The sequence below is a fragment of the Sodiomyces alkalinus genome (assembly GCF_003711515.1).
Source record: "Sodiomyces alkalinus F11 unplaced genomic scaffold SODALscaffold_16, whole genome shotgun sequence".
NCBI lineage: Eukaryota > Fungi > Ascomycota > Sordariomycetes > Glomerellales > Plectosphaerellaceae > Sodiomyces > Sodiomyces alkalinus.
This window is the reverse complement of record NW_021167094.1, coordinates 7311-34201: the sequence shown is the minus strand read 5'-3', so window position 1 is coordinate 34201 and position 26891 is coordinate 7311. Positions and strand designations below refer to the sequence as shown.

At 48.4% G+C, this 26891-nt stretch overlaps 8 protein-coding genes across 8 annotated transcripts in view; 3 read left to right on the top strand and 5 right to left on the bottom strand.

Moving 5' to 3' along the window:
- The window catches only part of SODALDRAFT_302079 (hypothetical protein), a 2405-nt gene extending 1704 nt beyond the window's left edge, over positions 1 to 701 (bottom strand). The window contains exon 1 of the mRNA XM_028608918.1: positions 328 to 701. Coding sequence (XP_028462435.1) covers positions 328 to 333 — 6 coding nt within the window. The 5' untranslated portion in view covers positions 334 to 701. The remainder of the gene's footprint in view (positions 1 to 327) is intronic.
- Positions 702 to 1306: 605 nt separating this feature from the next.
- On the top strand, positions 1307 to 1970 carry SODALDRAFT_329493 (hypothetical protein). Its single transcript, XM_028610965.1, has one exon. The coding sequence runs from the start codon at positions 1347 to 1349 to the stop codon at positions 1626 to 1628; it is 282 nt and encodes a 93-aa protein (XP_028462434.1). The 5' UTR covers positions 1307 to 1346; the 3' UTR covers positions 1629 to 1970.
- Positions 1904 to 2328, top strand: SODALDRAFT_329492 (hypothetical protein). Its single transcript, XM_028610964.1, has one exon. It carries the CDS (start codon positions 2064 to 2066, stop codon positions 2322 to 2324), a length of 261 nt encoding a protein of 86 aa, XP_028462433.1. The 5' UTR covers positions 1904 to 2063; the 3' UTR covers positions 2325 to 2328.
- SODALDRAFT_329491 (hypothetical protein) lies at positions 2213 to 3245 on the bottom strand. Its single transcript, XM_028610963.1, has 2 exons — positions 2412 to 3245; positions 2213 to 2326 (listed from the first exon to the last, which is right to left on the bottom strand). Exons 1-2 carry the CDS (start codon positions 2892 to 2894, stop codon positions 2321 to 2323), a joined length of 489 nt encoding a protein of 162 aa, XP_028462432.1. The 5' UTR covers positions 2895 to 3245; the 3' UTR covers positions 2213 to 2320.
- A 522-nt stretch (positions 3246 to 3767) lies between these two features.
- SODALDRAFT_364121 (hypothetical protein) lies at positions 3768 to 4688 on the top strand (the record flags this gene model as incomplete). The annotated part of the gene is made up of 4 exons (XM_028614614.1): positions 3768 to 3832; positions 4145 to 4273; positions 4480 to 4532; positions 4627 to 4688. 4 exons carry the CDS (start codon positions 3768 to 3770, stop codon positions 4686 to 4688), a joined length of 309 nt encoding a protein of 102 aa, XP_028462431.1.
- SODALDRAFT_318045 (hypothetical protein) lies at positions 4486 to 7831 on the bottom strand. Its single transcript, XM_028609368.1, has 2 exons — positions 7084 to 7831; positions 4486 to 6977 (listed from the first exon to the last, which is right to left on the bottom strand). Exons 1-2 carry the CDS (start codon positions 7423 to 7425, stop codon positions 4767 to 4769), a joined length of 2553 nt encoding a protein of 850 aa, XP_028462430.1. The 5' UTR covers positions 7426 to 7831; the 3' UTR covers positions 4486 to 4766.
- A 171-nt stretch (positions 7832 to 8002) lies between these two features.
- SODALDRAFT_302073 (isocitrate lyase) lies at positions 8003 to 10374 on the bottom strand. The gene is made up of 2 exons (XM_028608917.1): positions 8665 to 10374; positions 8003 to 8532 (listed from the first exon to the last, which is right to left on the bottom strand). The coding sequence occupies exons 1-2, from the start codon at positions 9945 to 9947 to the stop codon at positions 8175 to 8177; spliced, it is 1641 nt and encodes a 546-aa protein (XP_028462429.1). The 5' UTR covers positions 9948 to 10374; the 3' UTR covers positions 8003 to 8174.
- A 2009-nt stretch (positions 10375 to 12383) lies between these two features.
- On the bottom strand, positions 12384 to 14924 carry SODALDRAFT_337841 (trehalase; the record flags this gene model as incomplete). The annotated part of the gene is made up of 5 exons (XM_028612727.1): positions 12384 to 12531; positions 12604 to 14345; positions 14406 to 14530; positions 14651 to 14714; positions 14778 to 14924. The coding sequence occupies 5 exons, from the start codon at positions 14922 to 14924 to the stop codon at positions 12384 to 12386; spliced, it is 2226 nt and encodes a 741-aa protein (XP_028462428.1).
- Positions 14925 to 26891: the final 11967 nt, after the last annotated feature.

Sequence of the window (26891 nt, the reverse complement as noted above, 5' to 3'; positions counted from 1 at the left end):
CGGAGAGTGCCTTGAGTACTGAATTACCCAAGACAGAGATGGGGGAAAGGAGGCAAGAAGGGAGAAAACGGAAAAGAAATTAACGGCTGAACGACTGAACGGAACAACTTCCGCATCAAACCCGTTTCGGTCTCACTTTCTAGGTTCAAGCTCCGTGAAGAGTGCAATGACAACGGAAATAGCAATGGATAGTAGGCAATGGAGGAGGAAGGAGGAAGGCGGTGGGGTAATTAATCATGAACGACTATGGAGGGGCGATTTTTTTTTGGTGGTGGTACGAAGCAATGGTGGTGGACTCGGAAGGGCTAAAAAATAGCAGGGACATACCTCCATGATTGTGGTTTGATCTCGGCGAAAACGGAGTTTGGTTTGTGCGCAGAAAGGTACATGTACCTACGTAAGGCTGCAGGTAAGGTAGGTACAGGTTTCGGTCCAAGTGGGAAGAAAGTACGATTAATCCTGGGCAGGAATCCAAATGAATCCGGGAGGCAAGTCCTGGTCCTTGTGGTGCGAAAAGGAAAAGAAATACCCAAACGGATTTATGGATCGAAGATTTTCCGTTCTCCGGTCTAATCGACTTGATAATGGCTGGATATTATGAGCCTTCTTGGGGTGGGATTTGAGCGATCTTGCGGATGGTCTTTTGGCTTGTTGGGCAGGTGACTGGGAAGGCGGAGGACAGTTCATACAGTTCATAGCGGACTGACAAAGGATGCTGTGACTCAGAGCTCGAGCGAGTGCTACGGGGGGCGGCCGGACAAACCTAACCAAAGTCACGTGCTGCAATTACCCAGAATTCGAGGGCCAATCAGAAGAGAGTATCCCCCCTCGTCTTCATTACCTAATACATGTACTTAGGTAATATGAAGTTGATGAGGTAACGGGGTTCCCATGGGCCCGATACTGTGGGCCCGGAAGTCGTAACAGCCTCAACATTTCCCCGGTCTGTACGGAGAATTACCGGTCAACCACACAGTCGATCATTTATTTCTATATTCAAGAGCGACTCAACCGGATCAGACTGTTATATTGGTCCTCCGGGAGATGCCTCGCGAATCCGACCCGTAGTCCCCGACTCCTTCTCCCATCTTGACACGTCAGATCTCCTCTCGTCACTTGCCCGCCTCCTCGTCCCCCAGCATCGGGTGCCGGCCTCCACCCCTACGCCGACCATGCCATCCGCCGCCGGCTCATACATCTTTCACGACGACATGTCGCCGTCGGCCGACAACGACGAGCTCGATTCTCTACCTTCCCTTTCCAGCAGCGCGATAGATTCCGAAGCCGACTCGGATGCTCAGGCGGAGTGGGAGAGGAGCTTAGAGCAGATGAAGCTCCTGCTTACGATGGTCATCGTGCCCTTTGCCGGGAAATTTATGGGCAGGAAGTTTGCCTATTGGAGTACGAACCCTCCTTTATTCCTTGCCTCGCCAGCTTCCCAGAAAAGAAAAGAACAGAAACAGAAACAGAAACAGAGAGGAGAACCATATGATGATGATATGACTGACAATTGTTTGCACGCAGGTTGGGCTCGTTATATGGAATGGATGCACAACGTCGAGATCCGGTGGACTAGCAAGTCCCGATTCAACATGATCGGCGCCGTCGAAGCCGCTGCTACACTATAAAATACTGGCAATATCGACTCTTCCCCCAAGGCGGCGAGACGTCATTATATCGAGAGATGGCTGTCTGGAGTGTACATATGGAGTAGTGAAATGGGCTGGTTGGCGTTGCGGAGTTGCTTGATCTTGCTGGAACACCCGTTGGACACAGCTAAAACAGGAATAAAACAAAAAAGCGGTCGGCTGTCATGTCATATACACCGCCTAGCCTGCTAAAATACCGTACATTACCGATTATGGTTTCCCGCAAGCTGACCAGGACGCGGTAGACTTCGTTTGGGGCAATTTATGAGCGGTAGCTTTCCCTGCACTCTGTATGCGAGGCAGCAAGCCTGGCGTCGGACGACAATGCGCTCTATAACGGATTGATTACTTTTGTCTTATTATCAAATGTGTGGTGAACTCATAATCCTGCCTTGATCCTTTCCCTTGTCGAATATGAATACATCGCCTAGTAACGCCAATCATCAAGAGATCCAAACCCCGAGAATCATGCTCATCCTGTATCCTATTGCTGGGCCTGCCCACATCGAAACACACCGCATGGAATCGTTCGACATGGTTCTCCGTGTCCCTTCTCTACACGCCTCTTCACGTCAACCTTTCTGGGACATACAAGAAGCACGGGGCGCCCTTGTCCTTGTAGCATGGGGGGTTTTTTTTTTTTTTTTTCTTTGCGTGCGATGGCACGTCGATTAGACCTTTATTTTAAGACCTGGTCAGAAAATAAACGAAAGAAAAACGAAAGGAAGAAAACAAAAACATCGCTCTCGATCAAACACCGACCTGGGTCATATTAGGCCTCGACCCGCGAATGGAGCCACCGCTCCGACGGAAGTCGGCGAACGCGAAGACGAGGCCGGCAGCGAAGCAGGCGAAGAGGAACCACATGAAGACGAGGGAGGCCTGGATGGTGCGACACCGCTTCTCGGTGTCGGCGGCGCCGTATGCGATCCAGTCGCCCGAGCGACCGGCGGTGACGTCACAGTTCACGGCGCCCAGGCGGGCGGAGAGCACGACGGCGGCGATGAAGGTGAAGATGGTCGCCAGGCCGTCGAGGACGAGGGTCACGAGCGGGATGGCGAGGGAGGAGAAGAGGGACGCCGCCAGGCCGTAGAGGGCGGCGATCCAGGAGAGGACGGCGGTGAACATGGCGAAGTTCACGGCTGCCATGGGCCCGTTGCGGTTGAGGTCGATTACGTTGCCGATGAGGGCGGTGACGAGGAGGGTCCAGAGGAGCTGGGCCAGGCGGAGGCCTGTCTTGAACATGTTTTCGAGCATGGTTGGCGATGTCTTTTGTGTTGATGGTTGCTTTTTTTGGTGGGTGGTTATGAACTTATGTTCTCTTGTTGTTTTGGTGTCGGGCGCAAAAGTCGTCGAGTAAGATTGGCTCCGGTGTAATGGATGCGCGACGATAAAAAAGGGGTCTCAGCGGGCTAAGTTTTCGGGATAGGCTCGTTTATTGAGAACTAGCTATTTTGTAGACCCGGGGTTTTCGTTCTCTCGTGATGATATTATTCGGAGTGGACAGGGTGGAGATGGGGCAGACAGAAGTCTTAAATACGAGTGAAAGACAAGAAGTGGTCTGTGAATCAGAACACCAAAGGTAAAAGGCAAACCAAAAAAAAAAAAAAAGGGAAAAAAAGAAACAAAGTCACAGCAGTCAATGATGATGTGGTGGTGGGTGGTAGTGGTGGTGGGCGGAGGGTGACTGCTAATAAGGGAATTTCCAAGGGGGGCATGACTCGGGAAGGTGTGGAATGGTCGCACGGAAGTAAATGGTCCTACCCAACTCTGTCAATGCAAGTCGAGGGACGAGGCTGGCAGCCCAAGTGGTACCGTACGTGTACTATACCACAGCCGTCTTTCAGGAAGTTTTGAAGCAGGTAAGACGTGCAAAATTACGTGTGAAGTTCCCCGCCCAAGTGTGCAGTACTATTTCCTAATGCATAAGGTAGGTATGGCTAGCCGCTGGGTTGATGAGGTGTGACTTGCTTGTCCTTGTGTCTATTCGATGATGTTGTTGTTGTCCGGGGGCGATCTGTGGTCGGGAACATTGTGAAGCTATGATCTCATCCAAGCTGGTAGAGCCATCCATAATCCGTAATAAGCCCTGCATCCACGCCGTGTGCCCCACCACCAATGGCATCATGGGCCGAGTCTAGCACAGACTTGGTTGTGTTGCTACATGTGACTAGCCAAGCATGGTGTAGCGTTGTTAAAGGTACTTTGTAGGACATGAAAATATGGGGAACCATCTCCTGGGAGTCATTCCATCTCGTATCTTTGAATGCCTTGGCGTTTACTACCCGTCTCGTTTCTCTTCGTTCATTTTGCTCTCCCTCTCTCTCTCTCTCTCTTTCTTTTCCTTTTTTAAGAAGGTCTTTTCCTTTTTTAAGAAGGTAAATGAAATTTTAGGGTGCTGCCGGAATCCTTTGCCCTTGTACTTCTCGGCTACCACAGCAACGTACCATATTGTAACACAACACTTAAAATACCTACGTTGTACATGGTTCGAGGCCCCAACTCCCGGCGTCGATCATTTTCCGGGACGAGGGTCCGTGGGAACCTGCCGCTGCCACCGAATGCGGACAGCGATTCGCTGCCGAAAAAAAGGACGACTTCAACGCTTATCAACGTTTCGCCTCGTGCGTCATTACCGAGTGGAAACAAAGTGATTGGAAGTTCTTAACCTTTCACCCGGAAACTGGAACTTTCTACGTAGTGTACTCGTACTCGCATTCGCATTTAGGAACACTCCGGATTGTACACATGCACAAACACAAATGAAAAAGAACAGGAAATAGAACAGGAAAAGGAGCAAGGCCCCTTGACTGGAATGCGAACATTGGAGCGACATGCGTCTTGATCCGTCCAGAGGTGCCGCCCCGTCGTACCATATATTATGTGTCTACTTCGTACGTATTTGTACATGGGGTCTACAACGTACACGTACGGTGTGATTGATGATGGTTGCGATATGAGCGTTTAGTCGTCACAGTCGTGAACCAACGAACATGGCACACCCTCGTCCAAGCTTCCACAGCATTGGGCCGAACCTGAACGCCCTCCCTGTCCCCTCCATTATTTGCTTGTCATTTCCTCAGCACCTTGCAAATCCCTCGCCAGGAGAAGTATTATCTATACGTGCAAGCTGAGGAGACCCTCGATATACCTCCTCGTGTCGACCCCGATCCCCTGACCGACGAGCCTGCTTGAGCCGTCGCTCCAACCCCCTCCCGTCTCACTGTACAAATACGCCCCGCTGAATCCCCGGCCCCAAGCCCCGGCGTGGTCGCTCGCCTTACGGATCAGGAAGATCTCCTTCCTCACACTCCGCCCGGACGAGGCCGGGGAAGACGCCTCCTTGCCACCGTCCTCCGTAGTGGACGTCCCCGCGTCACTAGAGGAGCTGGACAGCGCATGCCCCTGGGACTCAGACCCCGCCGCCGACCGGGGGGACAGCGGCGGCCGGGCCAGTATCCGCGTCCAGACGACCCACCAGCCGCGGTTCGTTTTGCAGGTGCGCTCCAGTTCGGTGGCCTCGTTCCGCGTCGAGCCGTAAATGTTGAGAAGCTGCATGTGCGTGTTCATCGCCTCGGCCCGCGACCACAACGGCTCGGCCGCGCCCGCTTCCGATGACGCCGGCGGTGGCTGTGTCGAATCAGGGATGTTGGGGATCGTGCTGTGCACCGTCATGGCCACCGGGTCCCAGACGATCTCACGGATGCTCGCGCCCGCCGGTCCCACGTCCGGCCGCTCAGGTCGATATTGCGTCGACATCAGGAGCGGCCTGCGGAGAGGCGCCAGCTGATAATGCAGGGACCTGTAGAGGGAGTCCCAAGCTAGCGAGTCGGTGTGTAGCCGGAAGAGGAACGTGAAGATGAAAGGCCTGTTCACGTAGACCACCACACGTACTTTTCTCCTCTCGTTCTGGCCTTGCTTCTCAGATACCGAGCCGGATGTCGCCGTCTGCCCACTGACAGTTGTCGCTTCCTGGCCGGGTGTAGTAGCCACGGGCGTGGCCACGGATGTAGTCGTGGACGTAGAAGTGCCGGGCTCCCTCACGACGTCTCTCTCGGCGACTTTCATCGCCTCCTCCTCAAGCTCGACGTGGAGAGTGCGAACCATGGTGCGCGAGTTTCCTTCCGACTCGTCCGATCCACGATCCTCTTCCACATCTGCACCGACACCTACACCTTCTTCTACGCGCCCAATTAAGCCAATGAGGTAGTACCCCGTCGTGTCGTCGGCCACTTCGACCACCTTCGATTTCTGAGTCGGCCGTTGGCTGGTCGTGGCTGCGCCCGTCTGGCTCGCACTCTGGGCCTGGGCGGACGATTCGCCAGACTTATTACCGACAGCCCAGTACGTACCGTACCCTAATTTCATGTAGTTCATGAGCTTGTCTAGGTGTCCATCTGCAGCCTCCGAAGATTGATTCCGCAGGGCATCGTTTCCGGGTAAACCATGGGACTCGGCAGCCGTCGGTGCGCCCATTGAACCAATGTTCTGGCCCCTTCGCTCAGCTATGGTCGCCGTCGCCGTCTCCGTCGGGGTCAGGATGGATGTTGCGTTTGTGAACGCCCCTGTCCCATCCGACAACAGGACGGAAGAAGGCTTGGCTAGGGCGTCATCTGGTAGATGGGGAGCTCCTTGGCGGGACCTCGACTTTTTCGCTCTCCGCGAGGGACGAGTCGAGGTTGGACTGTCGCTGACACCGTATGCATGTTCGCCCCAGATATAGATATCCTCCATCCAATGCGTCACATGCCTCAGCGATTCACGAGACAGGGCTCCCGTTCCGAGAAAGATGGCTCCGTCATCGGCGCCGGGCTCCTGTCCGGTTCCAAGCCACCGCCCCTTTGCAGCTGCATCCGACGCAGTAGCATCATCGTCCATCTCGGAATCGCGAGATCCGAACCTGGATACGACAAGGTCGACGAGGCCTTCGACGCGACCGATAAGACCTTCGAGGACTTCGCGCTCCCCGCTTCCCCTCTCCTCTTCGCCGACGCCGATTCCCAGCTCCCCCGAAGCGGCCACGTTGATGCCGTTGAAGACGTTGCGCGTCGGATTCCCGTGCAGCATGACGCTCCAGGTGGAGAGGAACAGGTCCCAGTACCTGCTCAGGATGGTAACGAACCGGGACCGCCGACTGCGTCGGAAGAGCGAGCTCAGAGACGAGTCGTGGTGCAGGAGAAAGACGGAGTGGGCGCGGAGCAGGTCCTGCCGTAGGAGGGCCGCGGGCTTGATCTCCCTAGACGAATACTCGACGACCTCCTGGGCTGGCCCCCCTGTCCGACCGGTCGCCAGCTTCGGAGGAAGAGGGACACGCGTCAAGTCGATGGACTGTTGTAAGAAAGACGAAGAGTCAGCATTGGGCGGGGGGTAAAGAAAGAAAGGGTGGGTTTCATTGAACTGCGTGGGTTCTCGGAGCAGTAGGTCGTGTACATACCGCCAGTATCCACCAGCCTGGCTCGATCTCGTGGAGGATAACGCGAGCCTTCTCCGTGTCAATGGCGTCAACAGCGACGCCGCCCGAAAAGCTCCTGCTGAACTCGATCATGCCCTGGGCCAAGCCGATCTGTCGGAGGCGCTCATTGCGCTCTTCCTGGGGGATGTGCTCGGTGGGCTTTCCGCGAGAGCGGTGGCGGCGCCGAAGCCGCTGGCTCTGGGTGTTTACGGAGGCATAGTAGACGATTTGGTCGTCAATCGTCTCGTCAGTCTCGCCCAGGGACGGGTTAAAGATGGCGAAAAATCCCAGCCGTGCTGGTACAATGTCCCCGGGCGATGCCATCACCCACTGGATGGAGGAAACGGTAGCTTGTTTGTCGGTCGTCGCTCGGAGTGTCTGGTCTTATGGCTGTAACCAGAAATTCTAGGACATACTACGCCATCCGCTCTTTCTAGAGCCTCGGCCTCGACTCTCGAGACTCGCAACACTATTCGCTGCCCAGGAATAGCGGCCTTTCCACCTGACGGGGGCAAAGAGAACCGAAGTGGCGCTTTAGCTCTGGGAGGACTGAGCCGATGAAGACGAGCCTGAATATTCAGAGAGTTCTAATTCCGAATATATGCATTGAAAGTTATATCCAGTTGGGAGGGTTAGAACACGCCCGTGAAATAGGACCTGCTGATACGCGGAGTATAGCAGCTTGGACAGCTGGGCGTGATCAATACACGTACATGGCTGCAGTGTGAGTGTAGGTTAGGAAGGTGGTCGTCTGCTCCATCGTTGTGGAGAGAGATGATGCACGAAGTACGGATATGGAATATTAGATAATACATTGCCACTGTCAGATTATGTAATCCATCGTTTCGTCAGACTTTATGGGATGCCAAGATCCGGTATCATAATACATGATGCGGCCAATGGCGCGTTGTATTTTTATGTACTCTGTGTACTGTACGAGGTAGCATGGCAGAATACCTACCTATATTCCCATCATTTTCTCATTTAACCCAACATCTGCGTGCTCCCCAAAAAGCCGGAAAAAACATACCAAAACAGGTGGTGGAAAAAATCCACCTGTATCGGAAGCCCCCTCAGTGGAACTGATCCTCGGTAACACCCTTACCCATGGCAGCTGTACTGCTAACACCGCCCATTACCATCTTGAGCATCTCGTCAACGTAGCTCGCACCACTCCATTTCTGATGCTTGACGACATCGACCCCGCTCTCCATCTCGGGCTCCTGCACCAGCTCGCCGTAAGCCCTCATGCCCTGTTGGCTGTACGCCTTGGCGAACTTGTCGCTGATAAGAGCCGTGGTGTGCAGGCCCGCCAGCGTGATGAACTGCCAGCAGTAGCCCAGCTTCGCGAGCCGGCGGATATACGTCTCCTGCTCGGCACGGGGCATGGCCGTCTTCCAGTTGAACGAGGGGGAAAGGTTGTAAGCGAGCCTGCAGAGCAGAAGAAAGTCAGTCAGCAGACGGTTCTCGCACCATCCCATGTCTTTTTGGAGACGAGGTCACGAAAGGACAAAAAAGAGATAGAAACAGACAGAAAAAAAAAAAAAAAAAGGAAAGACTTACTTCTGCTCCGGCCAAACAGCATGGACTCCCCTGGCGAAGTCTTCCGCCTGCTTGTAATCGGGCAACTTGCTCTCCATCCAAATGGCGTCGCTGTACGGCGCATAGGCGATGGCACGGTTGATGGCGCAATGGCAACCGCCCTTGAGACGGTAGTAGCCCTCGCGCGTACGCGCGGCGTCCCAGTCGAAGAAGATATCAACGCCCAAAATGGCCCGGGCGACGGCGCGGGCCTCGGCGTTGGACTTGCCCTTGGCGGCCTCGAGGTAGCGGGCCACCAGGGCGTCCTTGTCCGAGTGAGCGCCGTTGCGGATCGACTCGACCACGGCGTCGTCGAAGCGCTTGAGGTTGGCCTTCTCCAACCAGGCGTCCTCGATGACCTGCAGCTCCTCGCCGACTTTACCAGCACGCTCGGCGGCCACCATGAGGTCGCTCAGCGGCTGGAGACCCGGGTTGGTCGAGCCGAGGATGAAGGCGTGGTCGCGGGGGTCGATGTTGGAGGAGATGAGGGTGGCGGCCTCGGCGTCGGTGCGGGCGATGCAGAGGAGGTCGGAGCCCATGATGTCGGCTTGGGCGCGGATGGCGACGAGACGGTTGATGTGTTCGCTGATCGGGACGAGGACCTTGCCGGCCATGTGGCCGCACTTCTTGGTGCCGGGGGCTTGGTCCTCGATGTGGATGCCGGCGGCGCCCTTCTCGATGAACAGCTTGGTGAGTTTCATCACGGCCGTGAGACCGCCGTGGCCCGTGTCGGCGTCTGCGATGATGGGACGAAGGTAGTCGACGTTGGCCAGCTTGGCGCGGGCCGCCTTGGGTGTCGACAGGCGCTCCTGGCGCTGCTTCCGGTCATGGAACAGCTGAGCCATGAAGAGGTGGCCGACCTTGTTGGGGACGGTGGTGTAAGGGTAGTCGGCCAAGTCGGGGCCCGGCTCGTCGGAGGATGAGGCGGTCGATGATGATTGCCAGCCCGATACGTAGACTGTGTCAAGGTACTTGGCCATCTGGGTGACCATGGTAGGCTCGAGACAGCCATAGGTGTAGCTGGCATCGCGGTTCTCGAAGCGGTGTTCGAGGATAGACCAGAGCTTCTTGGATTGCGTATTGCCAGGGTACTCAATCTTCAGGTTACCACGCTTGGACGCAATCTGCTCGGCGGTGAAGGGTCTCCTGGTATACCGCCACCTGGGGTTCTGCCACCACTGCTTGATCTGTTCGACCTCCTGTGCGAAGAGCTCATCTTCCCTGTCCGGGTCTACGGACGGATTGAGCATGTTGTTGGCGGCCATGGTGTCGTTGCCTTGCCTAGCGCGAAGAGGACTGGATGATGGAAGTAGAGGGCCACAAGCTATGTTCTCAATGCAGCAGCAGAGAAGACTTCTCTTCTCTTTTTTCCCCAATGATAGTAAAGCTAGAAAGATATCTAGACCAGGATCTAAACAGACCAGACACTCGTACTGAGATCCAAAAAGAACAAGTTGACAACTCGGGTATAAGGTGTTGTTTCTGTTGGTTCGCGGATGTTGTCCAAGGAAGGGGAAGAGTAAGTCGGATTCAAGGAGAGACTGGAGCAAAACGAAAATCCAGAAGGTTAAAGGAGAAGAAAGCTAAAAACCCAAGAGGCAAAAGATGAATCACAAGCTAAAAAAGGGAAAAAAAGGTAGGGAGTACATCCCGGATCCGAGGAAACTTGACCATGTCAGGCGGCGATGATCGGGAGTGTTCGGCCAAAGCATGGACGGGCGGAAAACACGCCTTTGTCGAATCCTTCGGTGGTCCGAAGCTCATGTCACTTACCTTACCTTACTGTACCTGTACCGTACCTTAGGTACCTTACTGTACGTGGACGGTACGGAACGGAGTACATGTGGAAATGGATGGCTTCCCTTCCAGGCTGTTAACCCTGCTAACAGATACTTACTTCGTTCGGCCTTGATGCAGCCTCTCTACGAAGCAGGTGCTCTCTAATTCGCGGGGAGTCACCTGATTCTCCCTCCCTCGGGAAGGGATCGGAGAGCTTCGACCTGGGGAAAAGAAAGGGAGAACATCAAAAGGCCAAAAGGCCAAAAGCCCAAAAGGACCCAATGAGTCACCTCGAAGCCAGTGTAAGTGTAGTTGGGTATCCATATTCATTCTCCATTCGTCTTAACCTCGGGACTTGGTACGGATAGAGCACGGTAACCCGCAAGGGGATTCGTAAATCGTAAAACCTGGAGAGGTACCTACCTACATACTCAGGTACGGAGTACCTCTAAGGTGAATCGAAGACTGGGGTTCGCCGAAGGCGGCGTGGTGGGAAAAGGGCTCTTGAACCAAGCGAACGGAAACTACAGTGTACGTGTCGTGTCCCTGGTAGTCAGTGGAGGAATGCTTCGGTTGACATGACGTTGAAGTCTCGGCCCAAGGGACGAAACGACTTGGAATACCGTGCCGTGGGTGTGGGGTCCCCTGACATGCGCCCAGCTTCTGATCTCCGCCGCCCATATGCAAACTGTAACTGTCTGCCACCTTTGCCGTCATTGGCCGAGATGCCGAAGCACGAGCCAGTCCCTGCGCCTCTCCCCTTCCGTGTCGAAAGGTCGAAAACGCTTTTGGGAGTGGCTTGTCTTGATACTTGTATACTTGTCTTGATACCTGGGTAGCATTTTTACATGCGATTCCGTTTTCACATAGCTGGCTTGAGAATATATCAAGCTGCCTCCTTCTTCTCTGCTAATCTTGTAAGTAAACGGGTAATTTGATTTGGGCACAGAAGATTGCGGACCGCCGATTCAGATCGCGGATCGTCCAGCTTTGTCTTCTTTTATCTTCTGTATACCAGGTAATAAGAGGGAGCACATCGGAATGGCGAGGTAGTTCGAGATTTCCTTACCTCAGCTGGGTACTTTTGCATAGAAGGACTACCAGGTACCTTTTACGGATACGTGAAAGTCGAAGAGAGGGCCGGCCAGCTCCCACCCATTCCTTAGCATGTGAAATACCTCTAACTTGTACATGTCCATACGGATACACCCTAGCATTGCTCATGGCACGACAAAGGGGCACCTGAACTTCACTGTTCGGTGGGTTATTAGCGTCTTGATTTCGTCATTGTCCCCAGCCGGCATCAAGACATCAACCTCGGCTCTTCGATGCATCTCTTTCTGCTCGCTCATTCTGCCCCGTTGAAAGGTGAAAGGTCATCCGATCAAGTTGATCCGATGTCGCTTACAGGAAACACTTCTTATGAACAAGTCGTGGCCTGGTCCTCGAGCCCTTGTTAACCGTTGATGTTATCGGCTCAACACCTTCACGACGCGCCTCATAAGTCCCGAGGCTGGCTCAGTCTCGGCACTACGCGAGACTCGACAAACCTAAACTGTTTTGGTCTATGGAATCAGGTATCATTAGGGAGACTATCTGTAGCCCTGTATTGGTCTGTTCCCATTGTCCTGTCGTCACAATTATAGTCAGTTCCATGTCGTAAATTGCCGTACTTCGTGAGACCGCCGGACCAAGCCCGAACACCTCTTGTCCACCACTTCTGGCATCTCACCGGTTCTATTCCACTTAGAGGTCGTCTTTGTCGTTTCGTCTTAGCAAAAGAAAAACGTTTCTCGTCGCCCCTTCCCTGCATCCAAGAGAAAACCGCGCAAAAGAAGACGAAGGGAAAATACGCCGCATAAACAGGCTACGACACCGCGTTGCAAAAATGCTCATGTCTATGCCCCATGCTGAACCTTCATTTACTCGAGTTCGGCAAGATCCTTCTCTTGCATTTGCTCAACCGCCTTGACGAAAGTCTCATATGGCGTCAGTGTGCCGAGAGCTCGTCGCATGTGCGCGTTGACAATCTGAAGGCCGTAGATGTAGCTTGCATTCACCCAGGCAAACCTAAGTCTTTGTCAGCTTCTGCCCTAGGAAACAAACCGTGTAATACGGGGCAGGAACCAGAAGAACACATACCCTTCCTTGGCAACACCTTTGATATCCAATCCCTGGTTACCGTACTCGGCGTCTACTCGGTGCGGGTCGACGGGTCGCGTCACGTCGTACTTCTCCACCACTACGCCGTTGAAATCCACGAACGCCTTGGTCACCATGAAAAGCCACTTGTAAGCGAGCCGCTCCGCGTCTTCGACGAAGCTATACCGAACGAGACCCGTCCAGGCCAGGATCTGCTGCGGTGCCCAGCCGTATGGGTAGTCCCACTGCCGATTCGGCCGCTCCAGCGAGATCTCCCCGCGAGACTCCTCAGTACCCGAGACGAGACCACCCAACGTCTCAAACTTGGGAAGAGCTTTCTGCACCATCGCGGCCGCCTGCTTAGGCGAAGCCACTCCCGCCCAGAGAGCCCAAAACGTAGTGCAGCTTTCGTACACGCACTGTTCCTTCTTGACCGTGTCGTAGTCGAAGTACATCCCCTCCGCCTCGTTCCACAGGTATCGATCCATGGCCAACTTTCTGCGCTTCGCGCGCCGGTCCCAAATGGCCGACGTCTCCACGGTGCCGGGCTTAAGCGACCCCACGCCGAACTCCTCGGGAATGACGAGCCGATCGTTGAAGACATTGCGGATCGTTCGACCAATGTCCATCTCGTACTTGAACAGCAGCGAGTTGAGATCAATCGTTGCCAGGTTCGCGCACACCTTGTCGAGTCGGTACGAGGTGTCATGGCCGGATTCGCGCACGGCCCGGTCATGCAGGAAATACTCGTCCAGCTCAGGCTCATTGACCTTCTCGTCGTTATAGGCCTGCACGAACTCCTCGAATGTCATGCCGTGTTTCTGGGCGTAGGGAGTGAGCACATGAACGAAATGGTTGGCTTCAGTCTCGGGGGGAACTCCCAGGCCCTCTGGCCGATACCTGGACAGCCCGGTGACGGCGTCTAAGCGCGGCTCGGCCACCCAAACGTTATGATACTCCTTGATGGCAGCAAGCAGGGCCGTGCGGAGGAAGTCTTTGGCATCAGGCTCGTGCTTGATCTTCTCGTACACCCGGAGAGCCAGGTCGGTGAGAAAAGGAGGCTGCGACCTCAACAGGAAGTACGAACGTGTGGCGTTGAGAATCTTGCCGTAGTGCTGAATACAGAAGCAGAAGTTGACGACGATGGACTTAGCCAGCTCTACCTCATCATGAATCAGAAGGCCCAGGGCGCCCATGTAGCTGTCCCAACCATACAGTTCGTTGAAACGGCCACCAGGAACAATGAAAGGTACACCTTTCAAAGATTCTTCGCCCGTTTCCTTGTCTTTGACCTTTTCCATGGCGACCGCTAACAAACCAGGCTTGGCATTCATGTCCCGGACCAAATGGGATGTGATCTTTTCGGGCAGTAGCAGGACATCGAGCTCGAGCTCTGGTCGATCCTTGGCAACTTTCTTGTAGAATTCATACTGTTCCGGAGCTCCCGGAGGAACGTATATTCGCGGTCGGGGGTTCTTCGTCCAATCCTTGGGGTCCCTGGCACAAATTTCGATGGTCGAAGCGTCGATTCTCCGGGTGAGGCCTTCCCAGAAATGGTCACGGATCAGTCGGCATAGTCGGTTGACCGGGTTCTCGTTGAGTCTGGCTTCGTCGAGAACAATCTGTTTCCGGCCATATTCCTTTGCAAGAACTAGCTCCTGCAGTAGGTTGGAGAGCATATAGGTACCCCGGACGTCAAAGCGATTATAACCAGCAGAGCCAGCAGTTCTCAAGGTGAGGACCTGGTCAATCATATGTTAGTAACAATGACAATGGCCACTAGGACTTGGACCTGGTATTACCTTGGGGCCCTCATCTTCAATGGTGATTTGCATATTCTGGTCAGTGTCTTCCTGCTGTTGAAGACTCTCGAGAGTTGAATCGACATCGACAAGGAAACGACGGTTAAGGGTGACAGCATTCACATCTGTGCAGATACATTTAGCATGTTATTCACTTCTTTCTGTTTAAAGAAGTAGAAAAACAAAGAGGAAAGAAGGCAATCATGGATATTCGGTAACCGGAAGATAAGAGAGGGGACACTTACCGTGACTACCACGCCGAAACGGCTCTTTCAAACCAATACGTTCAAGTTGCTTCAGAAGGCTATTCTGCATATCCGGTCCCGTTAGTACTTCCCCTACACGCGCAATGAGACCATGCAGCAAACCTACCTGCGAATAAGTACGCATACGAGATCCAGCCTTATTGACATGACGTTCCTCTGAAGTATAGTAGGTCCTGGCATCATCATAGACACCGTGATCATCAGAGAGTCGGGTGCGGTGTCGGTGACTTGTTGGGGAGGATGGAGTTGCCATGGTGACCTATAGCTTGCAGGAGGCAAAGACGCAAGAGGGAAGTGGTCTCAGATCTTTTGCGTTGGAAGACCCTTGAGACTATTTATCCCATGTGCCTGGAATAAGGGGTGGCTGAAACTTGTTCCCTCGCACAGGGAATCGGTTGTGCTTGTTATGGTGCTACAAACCTCAGTGGCTTGCTTCGTCTAACGTGTGCGCATAGATCGGTAGGTCCGGAATCTGTAGCTAGAGAGGCACGGAAGGTTGCCTGGTTGGTTAACACTCCCTGAACTCCTGTGATCGTGATCCCCTTAGTTCTGTTCGAATAGGGAAAAGGTGGTAAACATACCTTAGGACGAGATAGAGTATTTATTGTTGGGTTAAATTTGCACCAGAAGGAACAGCAGAGGAATGTTAGAGGGGGATTGCTTTCTATAAGGTAGGTGTCAGGTGCCGATAGCCACCTTATCAAGGTATGATAAACTACAGTAAACTAGACGTGTGGAGTACCTTGTGCCGATGTATCTATACTTATTTCCCCTTATTTTTCCTAATAGTTAGATATCCCCGTGAAGTACCACGAACTTTTCTTAGATAAATACACACATAATTTCCGTACCTTTATTTGTGTTCTGATAGTCGGTAAAAAACAGTGCAGGTACGGTACTGTAGCTTAAAACCCGTTCTCGCACTACAACGGAAGGTGACGATATGCTAGAGTCAGTGGGTCCACAGGGTCCAGTGACCCCCGCGCTTGCCTTATTAAGGCACAGTATACTTCTAGGAGGAGTCACTCTATACCTTAGGTACCTTTTAATTACACTATAGCTCTAGTCTGAAATGCCTATTCTATACTCTAACCCCTGTTTATTTGTTTAAAGTGTACTTGCAGAGTCTAAATAAACTAATAGTATCACGATAATACCTATAGCTAGATATATTAGGAGTGGATCTTTTCTATATAAAATACAGGGGCTTAGATATACTAAGCTATATTCTATTAGGCTACCTTATACCTCCCTAATAAACTGAAGTATATATCTAGTAGCTCAATAGGAAAATCTTACTATATAGTATATATAAAGTAGTAACTAAATTCTTTCCTATATAAAAGAGCTATAAATTAATTCCAGAATAACTTAGAGATACCTTATAATAGTATTGAAATTTTTATATCGTAGGTGCTATTAGTATAGGTACGTTTCTCGAAAATCCATTAGCTTCCTAAATTAGTAGCTAATAAATATACCACTTTGAATGTTTAAATAGGGGTTATATAGTATAACTTATGTTAAATAGGTAGTCGCAAAGAGTGAAAAGGTAGGGTTAAGCAACGAACCAGGTATAATTATAATAGGATCATAATAGGGTTAAATATAGGTATAGCCAAAGAGTCAGATTAATCGCTAGCCTCACTTTCCTAAGGGGAGGCTCCTCCGCTCCTTAAGTCTACGCTTCGCTACTCTCTACTACTCCTTAAGGACTACTTTATTTGCTTCCTCGAGGGCTACCTTATTTACTTCGAGGGACTATTCTATTTACTATATAATAACTATTTTATTTATGCCTTAAGGGTCTTAGACTGGGTATACCTGGACCCCTAGAGGTTTATACTATAGTTCTATTATAACCACTGCTATAGGCACCTAATATAGCGACCTCCCCCGGATACTCCTATCCTTAGGAGCGCCCGATCCGTGCCGGCCTCGCGGCTCCCTCGATACCTAGTCTCCGGGTCCGTTTTTAAATCCCTTCGATACCCCGAACTAGAGCCTTCCACGATAGGACCCCGATAAGTCCCGGCCTAGTTCCTATAAGGGGCCTTCCTCGGCCGTGGCTCTAACCCGGGTATATACCCTCTCCCCTTACTCTATCGACTAAGCCACTAAAGCTAATATCCTAGCCTAAACCCTAATAGGTTCTAGGGTGGTTCCCTCCTAAAAGCCTTTTAGACCTGCCCCTTTATCCTCCTAGGTTATCCCTTTAATCTATCTATAAAGGCTTCTAAGCTAGTATTATATGGGGTCTAATATTACTCCTTCCGCGAACTCGTAGCTTCCTTCTTTATACTAGAAGTAAATACTATATAACCGCTATAGGGGATATCTTATAACCTACTATTACTCCCTCTTAATATTCCTTTTCTTCCTCTTCTATACTTAATTTTTCGATTATACTATTCTTTATAAGTTTTCCCCTTAATCCAAGATATCGCGTATTAACGACTTATAGTCTCTATTAATTAAATAACTACCGTCTTATAAATGCTTCTAAACGTCTCTAGTGTATAATACTAGCTAACCACGCGTAATTACTATACTTTCCTAGGACGATAATAAAAAACGCGCCGCTACTCCTATAAGTATAACGCGGGCCTCTAAGAGGCTTAAGACCACGGCTACGGTATCGACCTCGTAGTCCGCTAGGCAGTTAGCCCTATAGTCGGTTATATAGCCTGCCTTATCGTAGGCTATCGCTCTATCTACGCTAGAGCCTCCTACTTCAATTACGGCTACGCCTTTAATATCGACTACTATGCCGTCGATTACTCTATACTAGAGGGTAGTGGATATCGGTATAGGCGGGGATTTAAGAGCCCCCTATATACGTTATACAGGTAAGTTAGTGGCGATTAACTTTAAGGAGAAAGCGTATATTATTAAAGCCGTGACGTGCCACTATACCGATAATAGTCGGCGGACGAATAAGTACTGCTATTACTCTAAGTATAATAGTCTTAAATACCGCGTAGTAAGTTATATATCTTTATTATTATTCCGATACGTCTTTATTCCCTTTTATACCTCTTTATTATCACTTAATCCCTATAGCCCCCCCCTTTATAGACTACTCCGTAGGCCTATTTCTAATATATATAATAGCTCCCTATTACCGGTAAGAATACTACCGAGTAGCTATAGAAGGTTTTAGTTATTGCTATCGAAAAAGGTAGCCTAAATAAGAGTCGTCGCGTAAGTATTACTAACCGTGTCCCCTTATTAACCCTATATGGTACCCTTACTAATCCTTTATAGTACTAGGCTATAGTAGTTCGATACTAGGTTATCCTTAGAGAGGCTTTAGGTTAAGCAACGCTAGAGGTTAACTAGTTATCTACTAAGGAAGTTATAGCTACTCGGCGTTAAGCTAAGGAAGTTACTAACGCCCGCTAGAAAACGGCGGAAGATATCCACGAGAGGCTTAATAGTATAGAGTCGCTCCTTAAGTAATTCGTCGGGTTATAGTAGTAACGCCTTACTGTTAAGTAGTAGCGGCTCGATATCGAGTAGTAATGCCTAGTAACTTAAGGCCGCTAAATTTTTAGTTATCCCTTTATAAGCGTATAGGTTTATACCGATTAGTAAACCTAACATTAGCCTTAACTCCCTAGAGTTTTTCCCGGATATAGAAGACTCCCTAAACTATATCCTTAACGACTAAGCTATAATGTCTATATTTAACGCCGATAACCGACTATTAGTCATTATACAAGGTACTAAGCTAGGCTATATAGAGCCATTCTACTATTAGGTGTCTATAGTAGTAGTTATAATGGGTCCCTAGTATAAACCTATAGGGATCCAGATATGCCTAGTCTAAGACCCCTTGAGATATAAATAAAGTAAGTTATTATATAGTAAATAGGATAGTCTCTCGAAGTAAATAAGGTAGCCCTCGAGGAGTAGCGAAACATAGTCTTAAGGAGCGGAGGAGCCTCCCCTTAGAAGAGGGAGGCTAGCGATTAATCTGACTCTTTAGCTATACCCACGTTCTAACTCTATTATAATCCTATCGTGATTATACCTGGTTCTTTACTTAACCCTACCTTTTTACTCTTTACGATTATCTATTTAATATTTTAATCGCTTTACCCTCTAAGGGCGCGAAGACCGTTAAGGAGAGTCACTAAGATATCTAACTATCACGAAATAAACGATCTTATCTTTAATTTCGATAAGGCTACTAGCTAGTTTAAGCGATAGCTGCGTGAGCGAAACCGCCTTTATAGAGGACGCCGACGAGGAATACGACAGGAATACGCCGGGAACTAACACTACTCCTACTACTCCTACCTCTACCACCGCACCGGCACCTATTCCTGCCCCTATACCTACTCCTATCGCTAGTATTACCTCTACTACTACCTTTACCCCTATTACCGTCCCCGTTCCCTAGACCACGGTTATAACGGGACCCGCGTATAACCCTAACCTGACCCCATATACGAATATTAACCTAGCCATGCTAACGGAGGAATAACTAGACGAACGCGTTAAATAGATAGAGATATAGAACCACCGTAAACGTAAGCTCGCGTACTTTACTAAGCTAAAGACGGATACTATCACCGCTACTACCGCCGCGGCCGCTACTATTAATCCTACTATTAATCCTAGCCTAGCCGATATTAGCTACCGTTATATAGCTAAACCTCGACATCGTATTATCGTAACCCTATTAGGATCCTAGTATACCTATAATATATCCACGATATTATCTATACACGGATCCGCTACCTAGGCTAAGTTTAATTTCCCCCTACCTAAATAGGATAGCATATCCTAGGCTAAGTACCGTATATTTATTTAGGAGACTAACTAACGGTTCGACCTAGATTCTTAATCCTTCCCCACGGACGCTACGAAGAACTACTTCGTTATATCATACCTCCCCTACCACCTTAAGGAATGCTAGTAGGCTAAATTACGATATAAGTACGATAGCGACTCCAATAGGATTAGTTAGGCCGTACTATAGGCTTAGTTATTCTATTAGGTCGACGATAATAATACCCGCCTACGGGAAGTAGCGGTATAAATTTAGAGCGAATCTATTGTATCCTAAAAAGAGGGAGAGTCCTATGCTAAGTTTATATAACGATAGGAAGCCCTAGAGTCGGAACTACCGGGCGAGCTCTTAGACTAGTAGAGGATCTAGATAGTACTAATAAGGGTGCTCCCACCTATTCGGGATTATATAGTGTCTATAGAGGTCCTTAAGGACTACTAGGATCTAGCCCCGGCCTATTATAGGGCTAAGGCCTTAACTAGTACTAACAGGTTAGCCGTTAGCCGGGTAGACTTCTAGTCCGCTACCTAATAACGATATTTCCGCTCGCGTGCCTATAGTTATAATCCCTACGCCCCGGCTACCTACGGTTCTATTAGTGCCCCTACGCCTACCCCTATATCTGTCCCTATACCTATATTAGTCTTTACTCTTAGTTACCCTATATGCCCTAGACCGTTATCGTACCTTAACTCTATTACTTACTATAATTATAACTAAAAGGGATACTATGCCACTACGTGCCCTAGCTCTTAGGCGTAGCGTTCGAGTATAAGTAATAGTAACCCGAATACCTAACCGGTGTCTATATCTCGCCCTATAGTTGGCCGGGTTATAGGCGAGGTACCCTAGGAATTATACCCGCCTCGGATAGCCCTTACTACTATACTAGTAGAGGTATATATATCCTTTCGTTAAGGCAGGGAATAGGTGTAGACGTCGGCCCTCCTTAACAGAGGCGCCGATATTAACGTGCTGGATCGGTCCCTCCTAGGACCTAGTTAGGTCCTTAAGGGGTCCCTGATCCTAGTATCCTGGATTACGGAAGGATAAATGAAGATAACCCTTAGGTCCCTTTATAGGATTATTATTATTACCGACTACTAGGGTCGGAAGAGAGTATAGCGCGCCGAGTTTTATATTATATAGCTTAATCCCTAGGGCGCCCGTATAATCCTAGGAAGACCGTGGCTTATAGCCGTTAACCCTAATATTAATTAGTAGTGTAGCATATAGACCTATCCTTTATCCTACGCGGAGTTTAGTATAGTCACGTTATTAAGAGAACTATGCAGGGCAGTTAGATAAGCTAAGTCTATCCTTACTCTAACCTATATAGGTTCTACGCGGGCCTTATATATCGGCTATATTAGCCTAGCAGAAAACCCTGCAGTGGGATATAGAGATAAATTCTTAGAAGCCGGGGCACCCGCTAGTACGCTATCGGAATAGTATTAAGATTTCGCTAACGTTTTTAACGTCGAGAACGCCGGGAGGCTGCTAACGTATTAGTAGTGGGATTACGCTATTAAGGTCGAGAAAGGGAAAAAGCCCCCTTATAGTTTTATTTACCTCCTCGCCGTATAAGAGCTTAAGGTGCTACGCTAGTATCTATAGGATACCGTTACGAAAGGGTGGATTAGACTATCCACTAGTCCGGCCGGCGCTCTTATCCTATTTATCCCTAAGAAAGGTAGTAAGCTACGTTTATATATCGACTATAAGGGATTAAATAAGGTGATAGTTAAGGACTATACCCCCCTACCCCTAATCCACGAAATCCTAGATCGGTTATTATTAGCGTAGTACTATACTAAGCTGGATCTTAAGGATATATACTATCGGCTCCGTATACAAGCTAGGGATAAGTGGAAGATAGCGTTCCGTATAAAATAGGGCCACTATAAGTATCTTATTATACTATTCGGGCTAACTAACACGCCCGTAAGCTTTTAGCGGTGTATTAACTAGGCGCTAATAGGTCTTATCGACACTATCTATATAGTCTATCTGGATAATATTCTTATTTATAGTAAAGACTTAGCTACCCACCGCGTATATATCCGCGAGGTCCTTATAAGGCCTAGGTAGTAGTCATTATATATTAACCCCGATAAGTGCGAATTTAAGACTAAAGACGTAGAATTCCTTAGTTTTATCTATAGTCTAGATAGGGTATATATAGACCTATTCCGTTAAGGCTATCCGCGATTAGGAGCTCCTTAATAGTATTAAGAAGATATAAGTCTTCCTGGGCTTTACGGGGTTTTATAGACGTTTTATTCGGAACTACTCCAAGGTCGTTACCCCTTTTATAGACTATCTTAAAGGAGGACCCACCGGTGGCTATATAGGGATCCTTATACTTTCCTAGTAGGCCTGGGACGCGTTCGAAGAAATAAAGCTATTATTTTAGAAGGCACTAGTCCTACGATACTTTAACCCCGCTCTGCCTATACGTATCGAGCCTAACGCTTCTGCCTTTATTATTAGCGCTATTATTAGTTAACTCGAGGATAGTGCCCTATAGTATTTATATCCCGTAAGCTATATAGGGCTAAGCTTAATTATAGTACGCCCGATTTAGAGTTTATAGCGATTATCGAGTCCTTTCGGACGTAGCATTATTACATGGCCTATAGTTAGAGCCCCGTTATCGTTTTAATAAACTACCTAAATTATCGCTACCTACTAGATAAGCCGAAGCTTAAGGGGTCGCACGTATAGTGGCTTAAGGAGCTCGCCCCGTTTAGTTTTAAGATCCGGCACCGCCCGGGAATATTAAACCCCGCGGATAGGCTATTAAGAAAGCCCTAATATACGCCGTTATCTCGAAGTCTTTTTCGAGGTAATTCGTTTTAGGCCTTATCGGGAATTAGCGTGGTTCCCGCCCTGCCCCTGATATTAACCCTGATTTTCCCGCTCTTAAATCCCCTACCTTACTAGAAGAGGTAATGGAGGCGTAAACGGATAACCCTTTTTACACTAGATAGCGTAAGGCCTACCGTGACGATACTATATACGGATATTAGTTTAGGAGTAATAGTATTCTTTATTTTAAGAATCGCGTTTTCGTACTAGACTACTCTAGTCTCCGTTAGAAGGTCCTGTAGTGTTTTTATAACGGACTTAGCGTGGGGCACTATAGGGTTATAAGGACTATTAACAGGGTTTCGGACTTTTACTTTTAGGATTATTTACTTAGGGATATCCGGTAGTTTATACCTACCTATACTATCTATTAGCGTACTAAGCCGCGGTACTATAAGCCTTATAACGAGCTAGCGAGTCTCTTAATACCCTAGCGCCCCTTTATAGAGATATCTATTAACTTTATTACGGGGCTACCGCCAGTCCACGGCCTAGGCTAAAAATGGGATACTATCCTCGTAGTAGTATACCGCCTAATAAAGTACTCTATTTATATTCCCACGAGTAGTGCCCTGATAGTAGAAGGACTTACTAAGTCCTTATAGTATTACGTTTTTCGTACTTTTAGCCTGCCTAGTAGTATTATAGTAGACCGAGGCTCGCTATTTATAAGCCGTTTTTAGGTAACGCTATATCGATATTTAGGTATAGCTAGGCGCCTATCTATAGCGTGGTACCCGTAAACTAACGGATAGACGGAGCGGCAGAACTAGAACCTTAAGCACTATCTTCGCGTCTTCTACTCGTAGGAATAGGATAACTAGGTTAACCGGCTACTGCTAGTAGAGTTTACCTATAATATAGCGTGGTATTCTACGATACGTTATACCCTATCCGATACCCTAATAGGCTATAAGCTAAGGGGACCTAATAAGGTATAGCTTCCGAGGGTAGGCGAGGTCCACGCCGCCGAAGCCGAGACCCGGGCGGAATACCTTATAGCCTAGCGCCGTTCTATTTCGGACTTTATTAAGAGGGTATAGGTCTCCTACGAACGGTATTATAATAACGGTCGTGCCTAGCCTTCTTTTAAGGTCGACGAGTATATCCTGCTATCTACAAAGAATATCCGATAGAAGAGGCCGTCGAAAAAGCTTAGCGATAAGTTTATCGGCCCGTATAAGGTGACTAAGATTATCGGCATGTATAGCCTAGCTTATTAGTTAGCGCTGCCTAAAGGTATAAGGATTTATAACGTTTTTCCTGTATCCCTGCTAGAACTATAGAGGTCCCGCGATGGATTATAACCGGAACTACCCGTGGTTAACATCGAATTAGATTCGGATAAGTACGAGGTTAAAGCTATCCTAGACCACCGATACTAGGGAAAACGACGTTAATACCTAATTAAATAGGCCGGCTATAGCGATAAGGAGAATACTTAGGAGCCGAAGCGGAATATCCCCGACGAACTCGTTAACGCCTACTTTAAGGCGAGACTATCCGGAAACTATATAGGTCTACGCACTATTCCCGTAGATAACCTAATAGAGATAAGCGCTTACGTATCGGCTATATTAACCTAGTAAAACCCTTTAGTGGGTCGTGGAGATAAATTCTTAGGCAGGGACCCCCCTTTAATCTAGACAGGGACTATATAGGTACTATCACCTCTCCTCCTATTTTCTTCCTTTAAAGCGTTCTGCTCTTAACCTCTATTCTCCCTTTTTTAAGCGTTCTGCTTCCGACCTTTATTCCTTTTCGAGTATAACGCCCTTAACCCCGTTCTTATTCCTTTAGTATAATAACTTATCGCCCTTAAAGTCTATTTTCCTCTACGATTCCCTTAATTAACCGTTATAAGGGGGACACGATTATATTATAATAGAAGTATAGTTAGGACTATTAGGGTTACGATAGGAATACTCTAAAGCTAGTTAATAAAAAAAAGGAAAAACCTAACCCGAAGGCTAGTAAAAAACCTAAAAAAAACAAATAACCATTCCTTTATATATACTATCACGGCCCTTTTAGGGTATCCTTAAACCCTACTAACTTATTGTTTAGAGGGGTAGGCTCCCGCCTAACTACCTCGTTACTATTATCCTTTATATATACCTGGCTCTACCCCGTAGTAGTAGTCGCTATTCCCCCCTTTTACCTACTACCCGCGGATAGTATTAAAGGCCGAAGAGATAAAGGCGTTTTCGCCTTCTACTTCTTTTTTTTTTTCCTAATAAAGGAGTTAAGAGCGTTAGAGCCTTCTTCCCCTTACTCTTTTTTACTAATAAGGTCGGCCCTATATCGTTATCGTCGGGTATTTCGTAGGGATCCGGGGGACCCTAGGGACTTTACGGTACGAAGCCTTAAGGTTATACGGGGCTATTACTATTACTCAATATATCGTTACCTATAAACCTAACCCCTGCGGGGGCTAAGGCAGGCCCTAAGAGTGTAGGCAGGTCTTCCTAAGCCTAAGCCTAGGCTAGGTTAAGAGTAGCTATCTGCTTAAAAGTAGTAGCCGTCCGCTCCTAGGCCGTGAGGTCGCGGTTATATAACGTAAGGCGTTATTATTTAATATTAAGGCGTTTCTGCTTAATGGTAAGACGCTACTACTATAGCCCGACGAATTATATAGGGATCGACTCTATACTATTAAGCCTTTTATAGATATCTTCTGCCGTTTTCTAGCGGGCGTCGGTAACTTCCTTAGCTTAACGCCGAGTAGCTAAAGCTTCCTTAGTAGATAACCTGTTAATCTTTAGCGTCGTTTAACTTAGAGCCTCTCTAAGGATAACCTAGTATCGAACTGCTATAGCCTAGTACTATAAAGGATTAGTAAGGGTACTATATAGGGGTAATAAGGGGATACGGTTAGTAATACTTACGCGACGATTCTCGTTTAGGCTACCTTTTTCGATAGCGATAACTAAAACCTTCTATAGCTACTTAGCAGCGTTTTTACCAGTAATAGGGAGCTATTATATATATTAGAAACGGGCCTATAGAGTAGTCTGTAAAGGAAGGGGCTATAGGGATTAAAGATAGCGTATAACTTACTACACGGTATTTAAGGCTATTATACTCGGAGTAGTAGTGATACTTATTTATACGCCGACCGTTATCGGCGTATCGGCACGTTACGGCCTTAATAGTATACGTCTTCTTTTTAAAATTAATTATTACTAACTTACCCGTATAACGTATATAGGGGGCCTTTAGATCCCTACCTATACTAATATCTACCACCTTCTAGTATAGAGTGACCGACGGCGTAGTAGTCGATATTAAAGGCGTAGCCGTAGTTAAAGTAGCAGGCTTTAGCGTAGCCGGGGCAGTAACCTACGATAAGGCAGGTTAAGTAGCCGACTACGGGGTAGACTGCCTAGCGGACTACGAGAACGACGCTATAACCGTGGTCTTAAGCCTTTTAAAGGCTCGCGTTATACTTATAGGAGTGGCGGCGCGCTTATTATTATCGTTATTATCTCCCTAGGAAGGTATAGTAACTATACTATATCGCGTAGTTAGCTAGTATTATAGACTAAAGATAGGTTAGGGGGCACTTATAAGATAGTAGTTAATTAATTGATTAATTAAGTGAAACTATAAACCGTTAGTATACGATACTTTAGATTAGGTAGAACTGATAAGGCGTAGTATAATCGAAAATTAAGTATAGAAGAGGAAGAAAAGAATAGGAAAAGGGAGTAATAGTAGCTTACGAGATATCCCCCCTAATAATAGTTATTTAGGCACCTATTTTTAGTATAAAGAAGGAAGCTACGAAATTCACGGAAAGAGTAACGACGGGCCCTATATAATACTATAAGGGAGAGTCTTTATAGATAGATTAAAGGGATATCCTAGGTGGATAAAGGGATAAGTTCGAAGGCCCGGGAAGGAACCTATCTAGAGCCTATTAGGCTCCCAGATAGGATATTAGGTTTTAGTCTCGGGTTAAGGATAGAGTGGCCTTTATTAGTTTTTAGTTAATAGATCAAAGGAAGAGAGTGTATACCCGGGTTAGAGCCACGGCTAAGAAGGCTCTGTGTAGGAACCCGTTAGGGGCCTATTAGGGTCCCGTCGTGGAAGGCTCTGGTTTAGGGTATCGGGGGTTTAGGAGACGGACTCGGAGACTGGGTTTTCGGAGGAGCCGAGAGGCCGGCACGGAAGGGCGCTCCTAAGGATAGGAGTATCCGGGGGAGGTCGCTATATTAGGTGTCTATAGTAGTGGTTATAATAGTCCTTAGTATAAACCTATAGGGATCCAGGTATGCCTAGTCTAAGACCCCTCGAGATATAAATAAAGTAAGTTATTATATAGTAAATAGGATAGTCCCTCGAATTAAATAAGGTAGCCCTTAAGGAAGTAAATTATTATTATTATTTATTATACTATTCTCGCTTAGCTAAGCTAGGCTAGCTACCTAGGTAATAGTCCTTCTCTATTCTTAAGGGGAAACCGTTAATGGATAAAAACCCCTGCGCTCTTATTATATAGGTAGTTCTATCGTGCGTAGCCGCTACGGTATCGCTCTGCGGCCC